The 19,185-nt window shown below is 36.7% G+C and overlaps 1 protein-coding gene across 1 annotated transcript in view; it reads right to left on the bottom strand.

Moving 5' to 3' along the window:
- TEX9 (testis expressed 9) overlaps positions 1-16,102 on the bottom strand; it is a 72,733-nt gene extending 56,631 nt beyond the window's left edge. The window contains exons 1-2 of the mRNA XM_054701737.1: positions 15,972-16,102; positions 12,924-13,003 (exon numbers count right to left, since the gene is read on the bottom strand). Of these exons, the coding sequence (XP_054557712.1) occupies positions 12,924-12,931 (8 nt within the window). The 5' untranslated portion in view covers positions 12,932-13,003; positions 15,972-16,102. The remainder of the gene's footprint in view (positions 1-12,923; positions 13,004-15,971) is intronic.
- Between the last annotated feature and the right edge of the window lie 3,083 nt (positions 16,103-19,185).

Below are 19,185 nucleotides of genomic sequence, written 5' to 3'. Positions count from 1 at the left end.
GAGACACTTTTAGGGGGGCGGGGGTGGGAGGGGAGGGATTGGGGTCAGAATGGGGGGCTGCAATTGTATGGGGAATAAACAATAAAATTTATTAAAAAAAAAAAAAAAAAAGAAAGTGTTAGGGGGAAAAGGCGGTCCCAAAGCTAATTCCATACAGGCTTTGTGGACTCCACCCCCACCCCAGGTCAAAGCCAAAGACACTGGGAACTCCAAATCCCATCACCACCAAAGGGAAGGTGGCTGGGACCTGAGGGTGGGGTTAAGCAGCCAGGTGGATACAAAAGGCAGACACGTGGGCTTTGGGGCTCTCTCCATTTTGGGGCGCTCGGCCAGCGCGGAGCCTCCGGCCAGCTCTGGGAGTGACTTTGGGTTTCCAGGTCGTCGGATCGGGTAGGACGCATTAAAGACTTTATTTCCCTATTTTTCCCCTGAGTTGTACATTTTCCTTATTTCCTTTCCTCTTGTAAATAAACCTTTTATTAACCCTTTTGTGTGTGTCTGTAGTAGAGTATTCATAAGTCCCTTTAAAGCGCGCGGGTGAGGACCCACAGCCAGGAACCCGTTTAATATCGGGGTTGCTCTATAACAAAAGGATGGAGGGATGGAGAAAGATACACTAAACTAATGCTAATAACTAAAAAAGTCAGAATAGCTATTTTAATTTCAAATGAAGCTAAATTCAGACAAGGGAAATAATCAGGGACAAAGAGGAGACATAACAATCCTTAACGTGTATACACCTAAAAGCTGGACCTTGAAGTACATGAGGCAAAACTAATAGGCCTACAAAGAGATATAGAGAAATCCACTATTATATTTGGGGACTTTATCACCCCTCTTTCAGTAATTGATAGTTCAAGCAGGCAGAAAATCAGTAAAGATATAATTGCCCTGAGCAGCACTATCAATCAAATTGAAGTAATTGACATTTAGAGAATACTCCATACAACAACAGCAGAATACGCATTTTTCTGAAAGTCAGAAGAAACATTCACCAAGAGAGGTCACATCCTGTGTCATAAAATGCATATTAATAAATTTAAAAGAGCAGAAATGTGTTTAGTTTCCTAGGGCTGACTCTGTAACAAAGTACTGCAAAGTGGTTGGCTTAACATAAAAGAAAATTATTATCTCACCATTCTAGAGGCTAAAATCAAAGCTTTGGGAGGACCATGTTCCCTTTGAAACATTTAGGGGTGCATCTTTCCTTCCCAAGTCCTAGGATCTGCTGGTGGCTATCACCCCTTGGCATACCTTGGCTTGTAGCTATATCACTCCAATCTCTGCCTCGATGACCACATAGTATTCTCCCCATGTGTTAATGTATTAACATGGCATTTCCTCTTCTTATAAAGACTCCAGTCATTAATTTAGGACCCTGTTTCATGTCCGTCTCAGCCTATCAATAGTGGTGCTATCATCTAGGAATGCTTGGGGGCACTCACATCTGTGCTCAACTGGGATGTCAGAAAAGTCATGACATATTTTTCCTATGCTTTTTCAAGCAAAAATGCAAAGTGTCTTTTCCAACAACACAAACTTGTGGTGCGCCCTCATCATTTCTCTAATTAGAGCAGTGTTGTGGTTGGACTGGCCCTTGAGGTTCTATTTAGGACTGCAAGGTATACCACAGCAACAACCATCAGGAAACATTGAAAAAGCAAGATTAATTACTCACAGACTTCAGAGGATGCCTGGTATGCGTGGGGCCATAGAGTGAGGTAACATAGTGAAAGTAAACTGGGGTTCTGCTATGTTGGGGTGAGGTGTATCCAGGTTTTCATGGATTTACATTTTATGGTGAATTTTAAAGCATTAGAGTGGGAATCAGGGTGTGGGAAAGGAAATGTGGAGTCACTCAAGCAGTCATCTATCTAGTTTATCCAGGGCTTTCTTAAAGGTTAACTCATAGGTTACCTCTGAGTGATGGGGGAGGCATGACTCTTTATCTAGTTGTTAGCATTAGTAGGATGTCATTCAGCTAGCAATATGTTTTATTTAAAATTAACATCTTTGAAATAGATGACTTGGCAATCAAAGTTTAATGTCAAGTACTTACATTACGATCAAAAAAATTTATTGCTAGGTGCTTACACTACAGACTCAGAATTGACTATTGAATAATTTTGGCAGGCCTTGAGGTGTGGGGCATGTTCCTAGTTGATTGGTAGCTGGCCGTGGGATGATTAAGGCACAGGAATATTGCCTACTGGGTTTACAGGACAGAAGAGATATGACTCTGGATCAGTTAGTTTGCATAGCAAAATGAGTCTCCAGAGGGAGCACTTTGCCATCTCAAAGAATTGGTTAGCCACATGACAGTCTCCACAGTCAGAAAGGTTTTATTTTAAGATGTCCTAACATCATAATACAGAAAAATTTAAAAAATTCAATACTAGTATCAGAAATGGAATAGGGATTATCATTAATGATCCCATGGAAATTAAAAGTATAATAAAAAATACTATAATTATATACCTCCAAATTCATACATTAGATAAAATGGACAAAGTCCTTTAAAAATGCAAACTGGCAAAAATTATACAAGGAGAAATAGATATTCTGAGCAGTTAAGGACTGAGAAAATAAACTCCCAAGAAAAAAAAGCACCAAGCCCAGGTGGTTTCACTGATGAATTCTATCAAACACTTAAGGAGGAAATGATACCAATTCTCTAGAAATTGAATCTTCTAGAAAAATGAAGGGAACAGTTCCAAACTTAAGTACAGCACTGGGAAGCTTTCTGCAGCCACTGCAGCAAGTTCATCCCCAGCAGGCCAGGGAGCTGACCCACATGGCGCAGTAGATCTCTCCTGTCTCACCAGCTGCTCCCCTCAGCAGTGTATTTCACTCAATCTGCCTATTCTGCCCCCCACTCTGTCTCTGGTGAATCCTCTCACTCCCCATACCTCTGGCCTGCACCCCAGTTCTTGCATGCGTAAATAAATAAATCTTAACAAAAACTAAAAAAAAAAAAAAAAAAAGAATGTCTATAAAAAACCTACAGTTAATAACATACTTGACTGTTTGACTATGAGAAACTAGATGATTTTCCCCTAAGGTCAGGAACAAGGTAAGGATGCTATCTTTCGCCATTCTTACATCTTACTTAAAGATCTAGCTAGTAAAAAGACAAGAAAAAGAAGCAAAATGTACACAGATTGGGAAGGAAGAAATAAAATGTCTTTGTTCAGAGATGACATGAGTATCTACGGAGAAAATTCCAAAGAACTAACAACAACAAAAACCCTGGAACTGTATAAAATGGATGACCCTTGAGAACATGCTAAGTGAAATAAGGCAGACACAAAAAGACAAACAGGGTGAGATTCTACCTATATGAGGTACCTAGACTAGGTAAATTCAAAAACAGCAAAATAGAATAAAGGTTACCAGAGTGTCGGGGAGAGAGAGGATTGAGGAGGTTTGGTTGTTTTTGCTTGTTTGTTTTTTAATTCTGTTTTTATTTCATTTTTTAAATTTAATGCATTTTCTTACATTGTTGTTAATTTTTGGACAATGTTTGATTTCTCCCCTCAGGTGTAGCCCCTGTATTTCTCCAACCACCATGGCACCTGTGATCCACTGCCATAGTCCCTTGTGCTCTTCTCTGACCTGTTTTGACCACTCTCCCTCCACTGCCCTATTGTAGGCCTCCGATTTAGGGTCAGCTTGCAAGTATTGTCTTTCTCCTGACCCTATGAAGAGTTATTCTTTTTTTTTTTAATTTAAACTTTATTTGTATATTCCCCATACAATTACAACCCCCTTATTTTGACCCCAAACCCTCCTTTCCCCGCCCATACCCCCATAGAGTGTCTCTGGTTCATAGTTGTTAGTTGATTTTGGTATTTTCTTTCTTATAGTTATTCTATTTCCTGGTCCCTTATTTAAGTTTTCTAGATTCCTGCTATGAATGAGACCATCCGTTATTTTTCTTTTTCTTTCTGGCTTATTTCGCTGAGCATGATCCCTTCCAGCGCCATCCATGTTGCTGCAAATGGCATGTGTTTATCTTTTTTGAATGCTGAGTAATATTCCATGGTGTATATGGACCACATCTTCTTGATCCAGTCATCTATTTTTGAGCATTTGGGTTGTTTCCAAAGCTTAGCTATTGTAAACAGTGCTGCTATAAACATAGGGGTGCAGGTGCTTTTTGGAATTGATGTTTCTGTGTCCTTTGGGTAAATTCCTAGGAGTAGAATTGCTGGATCATATAGAAGCTCTATGTTTAATAGGTCAAGAAATCTCCACACAGCTCTCCATAGTGGTTGGACCAGTTTGCACTCCCACCAACATTGCAGGAGAGTTCCTCTTTCACCACATCCTCGCCAACATTTGTTGTTGCTAGTTTTTTTAATCTGTGCCATTCTCACTGGTGTAAGATGGTATCTCATGGTAGTTTTGATTTGCATTTCCCTGATTACAAGTGATGTTGAACATTTTTTCCTATGCCTGTTGGCCATTTGCATTTCCTTGAAGAGCTATTCTTTTTTTTTTTTTTTTTTAACGATTTATTTATTTATTTATACAAGCACTGGATACAGTCAGAAGCGCGGTAGGGTGAGAGAATTCACCAGAGCCAGAGTGGGGAGCAGACCAGGCAGACTGACAAAGTACACTGCTGAGGGGAGCAGCGGGCGGCAGGAGAGGTCTACGCACCATGCGAGACCCTCCTCCAGTGGCCATGGAGCAGCCGGGGATCGAGCTGCGGGCAGCTTCGCAACCCAGCGCTCAACCGCTCCGCCACCAGGGAGGCCTTGAAGAGTTATTCTTTTTTTTTTTTTTTAAATATTTATTTTTTATATATTTATACAAGCACTGGGTACAGTCAGAAGCGCGGGAGGGTGAGAGAATTCACCAGAGCCAGAGCAGGGAGCAGAGCAGGCAGAAGGACCGAAGTACACTGCTGAGGGGAGCAGCGGGCGGCAGGAGACGTCTGAGCGCCATGTGGGACCCTCCTCTGGTGGCCGGGGAGCAGCTGGGTATTGAACCGGCGTTGCAGAGGTTGCGGGCAGCTTCGCAACCCAGCGCTCAACCGCTGCACCACTGGGGAGGCCCTTGAAGAGTTATTCTTAATGGGTACAGAGTTCCAGCCTGGTGTGATGAAAAAGTTCTGGAAATGGATAATTGAAATCATGGCATAACATTATGCAAATATTTAATGCCACTAGACTGCTGAAAAAGTTTAAATGGTAAATTTTGTGTTACATATATTTTACATAATTAAAAAAAATCCCAAAGAGCAGCATCCTATAATGTATCTGATCAGTTCTTCTCAAAACTATCAAGGTCATCTGAAAGAAAAAGTTTGAGAAACTGTCATAACTAAAGGAGTCTAAGCAGGCATGGCAACGAAATGTGAAGCGCTATCCTAGATAGCATCTTGGAATACAAAAAAAAATATATGAGGCTAATAACGAGAACAATCTGAATTGGTTATAGACTTTAGTTAGGTGATAATGTGTCATTAATGGGTCATTAATTCTAACAAATATTCCATACTAAAGTAATATGTTAATAATAAAGGTAATGGTATATATGGGAACTCTGAACTATATTGTGAAATAAGCAAAACTGATTCTGGAAATAGGTAATCAATAATAAATGGACTAATGCCCATAAATGGAATGTCCTCAGAAAACACAGCTTAGGTCTATAGTAATATGGAAAAGTTGCTCTAAGGTAATAAAATGATAGCTCTAAATTACTACTATAACTGAAAAAGACTAGAGTAGTTATAGATTAGTATTGTCCCTACGCTGCTAGCAAAATCAAACACAAATCCTCTTCAGAGAAAAATATCCCCAATTAAACCAAACAGATTCCTGGATTAAGATCAAGAGAACATGAGACTATGGTAAAAAAAAAAAAAAAAAATCACCAGGCATAAAAGAAGCAAGTCACAAGTAGTAAGAAATCACAAGAAATAAATATTTAGAACTTGCAAGAAATTCACATATTAAATTTTAACAGCTGAAATAAAGAATACCTATTTAGAAAATATTTAAAGAAATAAGAAATAGAATCATAATCATGAGCAAGCAACAGGAGCCTAAGCAATGACTAAGCAGATGAAACTGAGAATAAAATGAAACTTCTAAACATTTTATATTTATTGACCTGAAAATACTCAGTAGATGGGTCAAGTGGCAGAATAAACACAGATAATTTATAAGCCATAAAATATCTAACACAATTATACAGAATAAACAGAATGGTAAGGGCATGGGACCATAAAAATATGTCAAACCATTAGAGAAGTTACACTGAGAAGATCAGTAATATAAATAATCAGATTCCAAGGAGAGCAGGCTTTGAAAATTAGAAGCAGTATTACAAAAGTTAATTGCTTATAAGTTTCTAGAATTGAGGAAATGAATTGAGGAAATGCACAGATTCAATAAGCACAGAGTAGCAGAAGGAGGGTACATTTTGAAATCTATTTCTAGACCTGTCATAAAATCCAAAACACCAAAGAAAAAGAGATCTTTAGAGCTTCCAGAGGGAAAAAAAGGCAGGTAGCCTACAAAGAGGCAATTAGACTGAATACTCATGCTTAGGTAGAAACAATGGAAGCCAGAAGATGGTAAAATAATGAGTGAAATCCCAAGGTCATAGCCCATTATAATGGGAATTTAGATTAAGTATAATTGATGATTAACCACAAATTAATAATTAATAATGAATGATTAACTCCCTCTTTCTAATCCCAATTCACAAATTGGGTAGGATAAAGTTATCATCTGAGTGGATGCTGTAGAGGATGTGGAGGAAAGGGTAAAGCTGGGTAAAAATTAAACAGAGAGGAAGAGGGTGAGTCTTCTTTTGTTGCCCGTAAGTATCCTTCTAGCCTCACCTCCTTTTATTAGACAGTCTAGATGAGTCTCAGTTAAACAGGAGAATACCATAATTGCTAGCACTGACCTAGAAATTCTAGCCAGTATGACAGGATCCAGAATTGGCACCATTGGCATTTATTTTGAAGCAGATGGTCACCAACAAGTGATGCCAAACCACAACTAAGATAAGCAAAGATTTTAATTATAGAGCCAGACCCCTAGAGCTTCTAGTCAATCAATTAGACAAACTCAGATGACTCACTAATTTTATTTTCACAATAAGCCCACTCTTTTCACACAATTGGAAATTTTTATCTTTACTAATCTTATTGTAAGATTTTATTCTATCTTCAAAGTGATCAAAGAGAATGATTTTAGTCTAGAAATATGTCCACACTCACAAATGCTATATTGCAAGAGTAAGAGAGAAATAAAGATATCTTCAGATAATAAAACCTAAGAGATGTACAACCCATGTTGATAGTAAAAGAAGTTATACAAGACGTACTTTAAAAAATGACAAACAAGGGCCTCCCTGGTGGCATAGCGGGTTAAGCACAACACTGTGAAGCTATCCGCAGCCTCTGCAGCACCAGTTCGATGCCAGGCTGGCCAGGGAGCTGCTCACATAGAGCAGCAGACCTCCCCTGATTTGCCCGCTGCTCCCCTCAACAGTGTATTTCAGTCAGTCTGCCTGTTCTGTTCCCCACTCTGTCTCTGGTGAATCCTCTTGCCCCCCACATCCCTGGCCTATACCCCAGTTCTTGTGTGCATAAATAAATAAATCTTTTTTAAAAAGACAAATAAGTAGTACCAGAGGAATGCCTTGAGATGCCAGAAGTATGATAAGCAAAAAATGGTAAATATATATAAAGGTCTAAATAAATAATTTTTCTAAAATCCCAATTATGAATAATGCCTAATTTGTGATTTTTTAAAAAAAGGAACAAAAATTGGATTCTTATCAAACTGGAAATAGAAGGGAACTTCTTCAACATGATAAAGAGCATTCCTTGCCCCACCCCCAAAAAAACCTTCATCTAATATTTAACAACAAAAAATTCCCACCCAAATCTTTTCCCCCAATATAAGGAACAACACATAGATTTCCACTCTCATCACTCTTCTTCATAATTATACTAGAGAACTGTAGGTTTGCCCTGTGCAATAAGGTAAATTAATCAATTGATCTACCTCGGAATGGAGAAAATAAAACTCTATCTATTCATGGATGATATGATTGTCTCTTTGGAAAAATTCCAAATAGCCTATTTAAAAATCCATGGAACTACTTCATGAGTTTAGCAAAGTTATAGGATACAATGTCAATATACAAAAACTTATTATAGTTGTATTACTTGCAAATCAAAGTTTAAAATGCAGTACTATTTACAACAGAACACTTACCAAAAAAGAAAAGCAAAACAAAACCCCATGAAATGCTTAGGTTTAACTCTACCAAACTATGTCAAACTGTATGTAACCTAAAATTGAAAATAAATTAAAAAAAAAAGCATAAAGGCATTCAATGGAGAAAAAAATGGCCTTTTAAAAAGAAATATTGCCAGAAGAATTATAAATCCATATAAAAAAAGTTAAGCTGGATCCATACTTCACATCATATAAAAAATAATTTGTCGGTGCCTCATGAAGTTAGACAGCTCCATATAACAACAATCGATACAATTACCCAACATAAATGAAAACATGTCAAACACAAAAGACTCTGGTTCATTAATATTAAAATCTGCAAAAGGCAAAGCATGTGGCTGAAAGCAAATTTATGGTTGCCTAGAATTGGAGATGGAAAGAAAGCATGGATTAGAAAGAGCCAGAGGAAATTTTAGTTTTTGAAAATGTTCTGTATCTTAATTGTGGTGATAGACCCATGCTTATCTAAAAATGCCCAAATTCATTAAACTACAAAGTTAAAATGAATTGTCTCATGCTGACCTCTTTTAAAGAATTTCTTATGATTTCTTTGTTTTTTTTTTTAATTTTTTTTACCACACCATTCTCTTTTTGCTAGATATTTTCCACTTTGCATTAGATATTATTTTAAGTAAATAATTTTAAATCACAATTTAATCACTGTCCAAAATTTCTTTTAATAATTATTTGATTTCTTTTAAATCAACCTTAAAAAAAGCTATTATTCACAACTCACAAAGTTATAGATTACAATTTTTAAAAGTGGCCTGTATTAATTTGGTGCTGATGTGATTTTACAATTTTATGTAGATACCAGAAAAAATTTTTAGTTGAATAATAACTGTTATTTTCATTTTTTTAACTTAAAAATATACAAGATAAACATTTTTTTGTGTCTTCTCTGGGTGGTAACTATTCATTTTTCAGTAGACTAGTCATGGTTGGCTTCAAGGGAATTAATCACCACCAAAACAATAGCATACACACCAAGCAATAAATCAAATATAATGTTTAAAGTAATTATAAGTGGATAGAAAGAATCCAAGTAAGTCCAGTCAAAACAATGGAAAAGGGTTATAAAATCAACATAATCTTAATTTATCTCTTCTTTGATATGTGTACTAAAAAGTTTTAAATATTTTCTTCGGCAACATAAATTCACTAACACAAATTCAATTCATGTAAGGAAAGTTCTTCTTCACTTACAGAAAAAGTTACCATTATTAAAATATGGATTATCTAGTCTATTTGGTATGATAAATGTAGATGTGTAAGTAAAACCTATCTATTTATTGAAATATTTTGCTTTAAAATTATTACCAGGAAAAACATTTTAAGTTAATCTTTAAGAAAAAGACTAGTGCAATGCTATACAATATGCAATAGGAAAGTTAACATCTTATGAGTCGTGCTGTATACATAAAATGAATAATCAAGAAAAATTCCTTTCCATCTCACTGCTGTTCTTAAGCATAATAATCTATTTTGGGGAAGAGAGATGGTTTCTGTATGTTCTTCCTCAGCAGATTGGCAATTGGCAGCAAACTACAAGACACACTGACAGCCGCTTATTCTTTATTGTGTATTTTTCAGCAGCTGTTTCCTACCTTCAAACATTGTGTAATTAATGTCACATGAGGTCAGACAGAGTGTTAAATCTGTAGGCCTTCCTGAGCAAAAGTGGAATACTAGCTATAATTATTCAAAATCTTCTCTGTGCCAATGTTAATGTGCAATAATTATTAGCTCTGATTGCAAAGCTGCACCATACTTTGATCTGTCATCCCCTAAATGACAGAGGTCTCCTCAAGTCCTGCCCTGATAATACCAATTTTCTGGTATCTTTCTGATAATACTTGTCTACCTATGAAATGACTAAGAAAATTGTCCACAAATCAAATCAGGGAAGGCATGTATCATGTCTCACTCTGCCACTTTTGAATAAGGAAGTATGCCGTGATAACAATGATTTTGATTAGTCCTACTATAAATGGAACCTGTAAATTCAAAAGTAGTCTTCCATAATTCAATTCCACAAATCTTTGGGGAAAAAATTTAAGGAAGTTTGTAATTCTCTGTAGTTATCACATCTGTTGTAATATTATGTTTCAGGGTAATGAGAAAGAATAAAATGTAGCATTGGCTATGGAAACATTGTGAAAACAAACAGGAATTTAAAGGATGTTGCAAATTCTGGGTCTTTATCCAATAGTGTTCATCACTCTGCATCTGACATAAATAAACAGTCATAGCTGATTCAATAATGTGGAGCTAGTAACTGGATAGAGAAAGGGCTTGGCAGGGTGAGGGCAAGGGAAATTGATGGGAATTAAGTTTAATATGTATATAAAACAAATACAACATGGAAAATGTGAGTGTCTTAAGAAATCCTTAACATTATCTATAAACAACCCCCCATCTATTCAAGATAAAGTATTTTTAAAGTTCAGATTATACAATGGAATAAAATTTTTGAGCAGAATAAAGTCTACAATAGGCCTATATTATAGAGAAATGAGGAAGCAGAATTTTAAAGAAAAGTTTAAAAATTCTCTCCAGATTGTATGGCTTATTAACAGTAGATTTGGTATTAAAAGCCAGGTTTTATGATCCCAAGCCCATTGATCTTTTTACTATAAATGTTTTTCAATTAGAGTAGTATTTTTATAACCAATATATATTTCTTATTTATAATGTGTTTCACAATCATAATTTAACCTTTAGAAATGCTAATAAAACAGATTTTAAAAAACTCCTGTTCTGACATCATGTATAACAGCCAACTATAAAAAGTATAAAAATAAAATACTTTGTATTTTAGAGGTGTAAAACTGGGCTGGATTGGAAAATCAATTACATGTAACCTGTAAGTTCGCAGTTCATAAAATGTTTAAAATTATGTTGGAGGAAATGAGTCTGAACAATGTAAATGTTAAGACAGCAATATGATAGAATTTCTGATTAAGGAAAGGCTAAAACATGTAGAAGGCAAAATTTCATGAAGTCTTGATAAAACTTCATGGAGAAGGAAGGACTTTACTTAAGGCCTTCAAGAATTTGTTACATGTGGAAAATATTGGGAAACAAATCATTTGGATCTGGAAAAAAAGGAAGAAGAGACTGGAATGTTAAAAAAAGGCAGTTTATGATGGGTAGCAGTGGGCAATAAGGTGTGAATGATAATTAAAAGATAATAGAAGGCTCTTGAACATGGGAATACTACTATAATTTAAAAAGAAAACTTAAAAGAAAAAAATACATCCAACAAGAATGAATAAAAAGAATAGAAGGAATATGTAGGGGTCCTGGCTGAAAACTATATTGGTAATCTAGGCATTTAAAATATTTGAAAGAAACAAAATCAAACTTTGAAAGACAATGGTAATGTGCAAAGAATATCCTCTTAGACTCAGAAAGATCTGGGTTTGAGTCCAGACTCTGCTACCCATTAGCTGTAAAACCTTGGTATAACTATTCTGAGATTCAGTTTATTGGTAAAATGAAGAAACCCATTCTATAGGATTATTTGGACAATGAATAAGTGGTAGATATGATTTTTAAAAAATATACTAGATTCATAATTTTTGCACATTTAGACTCAGCTATGCTAACAGTTAGGCTCTTCCTTTGGGAAGCCTCATAACCAGCGTTGTTAACCAGTGGAATGGACTGTCTTGCAGAATAGTGGATTCTTCATTACTAATAAGCATTCAAGCAGAGGCTGAATGAGACTATGTATATGGACATAGTAGACAGAATCTGACATTGGATGAGACATTTGTTATGACCTAAATGCATAATTCTAAAATTTATATGGTGAAATACTAACCACCACTCCCCTGCCCCAACACACAATGTTATGGTATTAAGAGGTGAAATTTTTGTGAAGTAAATAGGATTACATGAGGTCATGTGGGTGAAGCACTCATAAAGAGAATTAGTGCCCTTATTAGTGCTTGCTTTCTCTCTCTGCTCCTTGCCTTGTCAGGATACAATGAGAAGTCAAAGTCTACAAACTAAAAGAGAACCCTCACAAACAAGCTAGCGCTCTGATCCTAGACTCCCACTTTCCAGAATGGTGAGGAGTAAGTTTCAGTTGTTTATAAACCACCTCATCTATGGTATTTCTGTTATGGCTGCTTGGAATGACTAAGATAACACCAAACAACATAATTTCTCCAGTATTAAAGTTCTATTGTTGAAGACTTTGAAATAATCATTGTATCTGTTATTTCTTACAAGTAGCAGCTAACAAGTTATCAATCACTTAGCACACAGCTTAGAGAAGAGGGGTTATCTATACTCTTTTCACCCACAGTATGATCCATGGTCATGAATTAACAGCGTCAATACTACCTGGGAACTACTAAAATACAGGCTCTCAGAACACATCCCAAACCTACTGAATCAGAATCTGCATTGTGACAAGATCCTCAGGCGATTTGTAAGCATGTTAAAATTTGAGAGGTGCTTCTCTGGACTTTTTAGGATTATGTGGTATATTTCCATGTTATTTTAACTAATGGGGCTCTATTGTGGACACAGAGGGAAGATCTTTAAAAGAAAATAGTTTTAAAAGCTGTTCAGCCAACCATAGAGAATGGGAGTGTCAATAAAGAAATAACATCACATTAGGAGTCAACTTACCTCATCATTCCCACAATAGCATTTCATTGCTCCTAATTCTAGTGCTCCCCCATAAAGGTACAGTCTTGAGGCTGCTGCTCCTGCCAATGACAAAATAATCCTTTCAGAGAAGATGTCTCACTGCTGCTCTCTAAGAGAAATGTCTGTTGGCAGTGGCCAATAACTGGCTCTAGGCCACCACATTTTCTTTTAAATTGAGGAAACAGGTGCCTGGTATCATGCTTTGCTGAATTTTGCCTCCCTCACTGGGGGCCGCATGTGCTGGGACCACCACAGCACTCATGCCCGTACCTCCCACAGCTAGATCCACAGTAGTCAGCTTTTCAGGATACCACTTTAAGCCAAAGTTGTAAAGAGAGGCTCATTTACCTATTTGACTGATTATTTGCTACCTTTAGGTCTCATAAGCTATGGCTGTGATATGAATCCTGTAAACCTGAGACTGACTGTTTATGCTTAAGGACTGTTGCTGGTTTATATGTTTATACAAGGGCTATGGGTACATCAGACACTCAAATATTATCACAAAGTTTCAAATATCTGTACATTCATTTTGCATAAATCCTCTAAGGATAGGAAAGAACTTACTTTATCTAAATTTAGGTGTTTTAGAGAATGAACAAAGTTAAAGAAAAGATGGAGTGGGGAAATCAGTGAGTCAAAGATATTTAAAAATACATATTTCAAGCAACCTTAGGATGCAATTATGAACATAATATTTATTAAATGACTTATTTCAGAGTTTTCGGGGGAATAACTAAAATTTTCTGCATGGAAAGTTTATTTTCAAAATTTTAAAATAATATATCTCTGATGCAACAATAGAAGTGTTTGCTGCTTTCCAATAACCTGATTTAAAATTTCACATGGTAAGAGTACTAAAACCAACAGAGATAATAAACAAGAATAGAATTGCCACCAGCTACTACATTGTCAAAAGAAGAGTAAATTATATACCAAGATTTATACTAATGGGAGATACTTGCAAAGTTAGAAATAGAAATGCAACAATTAACATCTGAGTTTGCCTGTATTTAACACCTCATCATTCAACACTTTCTATTGATAATTCATTCCTGTCTGGGTCTCCTTTTAAATATCACACGCTAACTTTCTGAAAATGAAGTGCATTTCCCAAAGCACTGAAGTCTCTCCTTATTTAAACTTTAGAATATATTTAAATTCATTTATAGGAATATCTTCAGACCAAGAGTTTCATCATGTACTTATCATGTTTCCTCTCCTACTTATTTCAAGTACTAAGGTGGATGACAATAGTGTCCGACGTGCCTCTAGAGCAGTTACATCTTAGAACTTAGATGAATATAAAAGAAATGTTTTGTATACATTAACTTGGTAGTTTAGTTGAAATATCATCTTTAATAAAGGAAATATATAATTTTAAATAAAATAGTTCTTTTTATACAAAATCTTTGTGACTATATTTTATTTTATTTTAAGATTTATTGCATTTATTTATGCATACAAGAGCTGGGGTGTAGGCCAGAGGTGCAGAGGGGTGAGAAGATTCACTAGAGACAGATGGGTAACAGAACAGATGGATCTACTGAAATACACTGCTGAGGGGAGCAGCGGGCAAGACAGGAGAGGTCTGCTGCTCTTGTAGGTTAGCTCCCTGCCCAGGGATTGAACTCATGCTACAGTGGCTGCCAATAGGTTCAGAGTGCTGAGACTTAACCCCTTGTGCCACCAGGGAGGCCCATGACTATATTTTAAATGACTTCATGAAACCAAAATTTTTTTCAGTTCAATATTTCAGCAATCGCTAAATCTGATTGCTTAAGGCATTTTGCTGAAACTAGGATCAAGAGTCTCTAGGTAGGCCTAAGTTTTTGCCTAACTAGAAACCTAGAGATCAGTCCAGAGTTGCCCTGTTGTCCCTTCATTCTTCTCCATTCAAAACATTATTACACAATATGCAGGTATTGCCAAACCATGCAGCTGGCTGCAGTCCAACTCTAATGTGGTTTTAGTTCTCTGTGATAAAATTTTTTTATGTTAAAGTGCATCTCCACGCTTCAATATTTTGAACACAAATCCAGAGGCTTTTGCATCTAATCAGATATCTTCTTCAAAGGAGGATAGGGTTCTCACCCTTTTATAATTGCTTTTGGGGCTAAAATGGTATCTTATCATAACACCATTATCTCATTTGAGACAGGTTTATTAGGCAGGTCTTTTTTTTTAATCAGAGATAATAAAGAGTAATCTGGCATAAGTTTCAAACAAAGTTACTTTGGACCTATGGTGTCCTTTTTATTTCTGTAATGTGAAATATATCTTTCTCAGAAAGATACACAAAACAATGGTGAAAAGTCACGAGTTATTGGGCCTCCCCAGTGGTGCAGCGGTTGAGCGATGGGCTACGAAGCTGCCCGCAGCCTCTGCGACACGGGTTCTATCCCCAGCTGCCAGTGAGTGTCCCACATGGCGCACAGACCTCTCCTGCCGCCCACTGCTCCCCTCAGTAGTGTACTTTGTCAGTCTGCCTGGTCTGCTCCCCACTCTGGCTCTGGTGAATTCTCTCACCCTCTCGCGCTTCTGAATGTACCCACTGCTTGTATAAATAAATAAATCTTAAAAAAAAAAAAGTCAGGAGTTATTCTCTACTTTCTCTCAAGAGAGAAGGAACAAATGTTACTCATAATATCCTAAGTGTTTGGGGTTTGATAGCCTATGAAGGAAAACTGACCAATGAAGCTATGTAAATGTTGTACAGTGCTATTCTTTCATCTTATGCACTCCATTACCACACATCCTACAAACACTATCTTTAAACACTCGTTAAATGTCATATCCCTACCTGCCTTGACCTAAGCTCACTATCAGTTAATTGACCATATTCTAAACTTATCCATCCCATTGGCATTTTCACTTTAGTTAGGAGGTTTTTAAGGACAAATGCAAACTCAAGGTCTACTTCAATGAAACCATAATTGTGATATTTCTGGGACCAGGACAGATGTATCTCCAAGCAAAAATAAAGTTTAAATGGTTAAAGATCACTAGACTTAAGGTCAGACTCACCCAGTTGCAAGGCTCTTCCACACTAAGTGACTAGAATCTGGAAGTAATTGGTGTGAAAGGAATGAGAATCCTCCAGACACTATAGGCACTCTATGCAGTTGCCTCCTTCTCTGGCACCCACCATTAAATGCCTACACAAAAGGAAACAGATTCTACCTCAGTTGCAAGTTTGAATTATCATTCTCACTGCTGTACCTAGAACCTTTCCCAGAGTCCCAGTCTGCCTATCTCCATAAGTATGCAACCCTTAGTAGGCCAAGAGTCAAATTGTCATGTCCACGGAACTCTGTGGTTTAAACATCTGGATGCAACACACCAACAGGGAGCAAAATCATAAAAATTAAATAAATACATAGATAAGTATATATAAAAGTATCACTAGAGAATTCAACAAAATATTTAGTCTATGTACCAGATGATATATTAGACACTAGGCATATAGAGATAAATAAAATGGGGTTCCTGGGCCTCCCCTAGTGGCGCAGCAGTTGAGCTCTGGGCTGCAAAGCTGCCCGCAGCCTCTGCAGCGCTGGTTCAATCCCCAGCCACCGGCGAGGGTCCCACATGGTGCACAGACCTCTCCTGCCACACCGGCTGCTCCCCTCAGCAGTTTATTTCATCACTCTGCTTGCTCTGTTCCCCGCTCTGGCTCTGGTGAATTCTTTCACCCTCCCGCGCTTCTGACTGTACCCAGTGCTTGTATAAATAAATCTTTTAAAAAAAAATAATAAAATAAAATGGAGTTCCTGAGTTCAAATTCTTATAGTCAGTTTGGTAAGAAATAAACATATAAGTAATTTCCTAAAATATAATAAATGCAATAAGCAAATGTGACACAGGATTCTTTGAAAGCTAAAAGGAGGTACAACTAACCAACCCTTAGGTAGCTAACTAACTTTCAACCTAAAGGAGAGGGGTTGTCTTAACTAATTTTCTGCTGATTAGTTGATGTTCTTTACATAAAAAGAGACTCACATTCTAGGATGATTCAGAAATGTATTCAAATAACACTTTCACAGATTATAATTTGAAACTCTGGGCACAAAACAAAACAAAAAAACCAAGCCTCTGTCAGCACTGACAGATAATCAAAAGAAGGCAATATGGGTAGTAAGTTATTCCTGGGTAAAGTAAGTTTCCCATTTTTTGTAGCTTTTAACCTGAGGGCAAGATGGAGTTCACACATACAGAGTAGCTTAAATGCTGATAGAAGACCTGGAGTTTTTTGACCTAAAGAACCAGAGGACAGAGTTTGGGGCAACAGAAGAACATCAGAGAGGTGGAGCCTAAAATTCTGTGTATAAACTACCCAAATCTCTAACTGATCACTGAATTACAGTCTTATGCAGATATCAAGCAGCTCATCTAAAGATGGATAAGAGATTTGAGGTGTTTCCAAAGACAGAAGGTTTTCAGACTGAGTCTGACCAACATAATCTCATGCTAAACATTGGAAAAATAGAACAGAATACAGATTCTCCACACATCAGTAATCACATTTTCCAAAGTACAATGCAAAATTACTTGACATATGTAGAAATGGGAAAATATGACCCATTTTCAAAATAAAAAGCTATCAACAGTAACCAACATTGAGATGACCCAAATATTGGAATAGCAAACAAGGAAATTGAAAGAAGTCATTCTAACCATCACTAGAGAAATTTTGAAAAGTTCATTAATTAGAATGAAAAGAAGAATGGGGATGACAAAGGAAAGGGTCATTGAATCTGAAAATAGATCATTACAGATAATTCAACATGAACAACAAAGAGAAAAAAGTTAAAAATATGAACAAAAATTCAGGGCCTATAGGACAATAGCAGAACTTTAATATGTGATATATTAAGTTCTGAACAGCAATAGTTCTATTTCCCAAACTTGGTAAAAGAAATAAATTTACAATTTTAAGAAGTTCAATGACTACCAGCTAAACAAACTGAGGGAATTTATCCTCAGTAAAGACCAATTTACAGCTTAAATTTCTGGTAACATTGTATTGGGCACTAATCTGCATGGCCTGTCTCTTTTATAGGCCCTACTTAAAGCTCAAGCCTCCTAATTAATACCCTCATATCTTTGACAACCACTATTTTAACTAACTGGTAGAGAGAGATTAGACAGTCTATGCATAAACCTACCTATATCCAGTGATAGAGCTAGTTCTAAAACTGGCTGAGTTTTAGAGTCCATCAGATATTCTCTCAGGAATTTGCTTATTTTTTTATTTTTATTTATTTATTTATTTATTAAAGATTGATTTATTTATGCATGCAAGAACTGGGGTACAGGCCAGAGGTATGGGAGGTGAGAGGATTCATGAGAGACAGAGTGGGGAACAAAACAGGCAGATAGACAGAAATACACTGCTGAGGGGAGCAGCAGGTGAGACAGGAGAGGTCTGCTGCACCACGTGGGCAGCTCCCTGGCCAGGGATCAAACTCGTGCTGCAGTGGCTGCGGATAGCTTTGTAGTTTGCCTCTAAACCCCTCGCGCCACCAGGGAGGCCCTCTCTCAGGAATTTAAATGAAAGAATCCCAAAATTATAAGTTCTTTAACAATAGAAGTCAAGGCTGAAAATTGATATCAGAGAAACTAAAATGCTCATGCAAGCCTGAGAACTAAAGATGATACACGGAAGGTAGCAGAGGCACTCAGAACAAAGTGACCCCATAGTTCCAGAGAGGCAAAAAGAACAATTTGACAGTTAGATCTTCGTTGTTTTCTGTGTCTGGAATATAACAGGGTCACAATAAACATTTTGTTTATTGGAGAAACAAAAGAACAAGCAAATAAATGAGTAGGGATTATTTTTCATTGCCAGTTTCTGTAATGCAAAGTTTCTTATGGCCTTGTTTTCCAGTTCTTCGGAATTTCCTGTCCTCACTATTGTCCCAGTACTGTTTCAGAGTACACCTAACTCCACTACATCACATTTCATGAAGTCCCTTAAACATCAGTATTTTTTTCCACACTAAAAAAAACTGAGCTCAGTGACTACCAAGCTTGTTGCATTTTTTTTCCTCAGCATCTCCAGTCTCCAAAAGGTCAGAAATTCTCAATATATACCGGTAGCATTGATGGATACATTTTTGACACAGAAAACCAGACAGCCTTCCCAAGTATTAACAGTTTTTTGGTTTGAGTACCTCATGTACCTCATGCAGCTTTGATTACTCAAATTTTGAGGGTTACGTTCGCTCCTTCTGTTTCA

This window comes from Talpa occidentalis, unplaced genomic scaffold, assembly GCF_014898055.3.
Source record: "Talpa occidentalis isolate TD23 unplaced genomic scaffold, MPIMG_talOcc4v2.1 talOcc4.11, whole genome shotgun sequence".
In the NCBI taxonomy this organism is placed as follows: Eukaryota; Metazoa; Chordata; class Mammalia; order Eulipotyphla; family Talpidae; genus Talpa; species Talpa occidentalis.
Note: the sequence above shows the minus strand (reverse complement) of the source record. Positions and strands in the feature narration are given on the sequence as shown.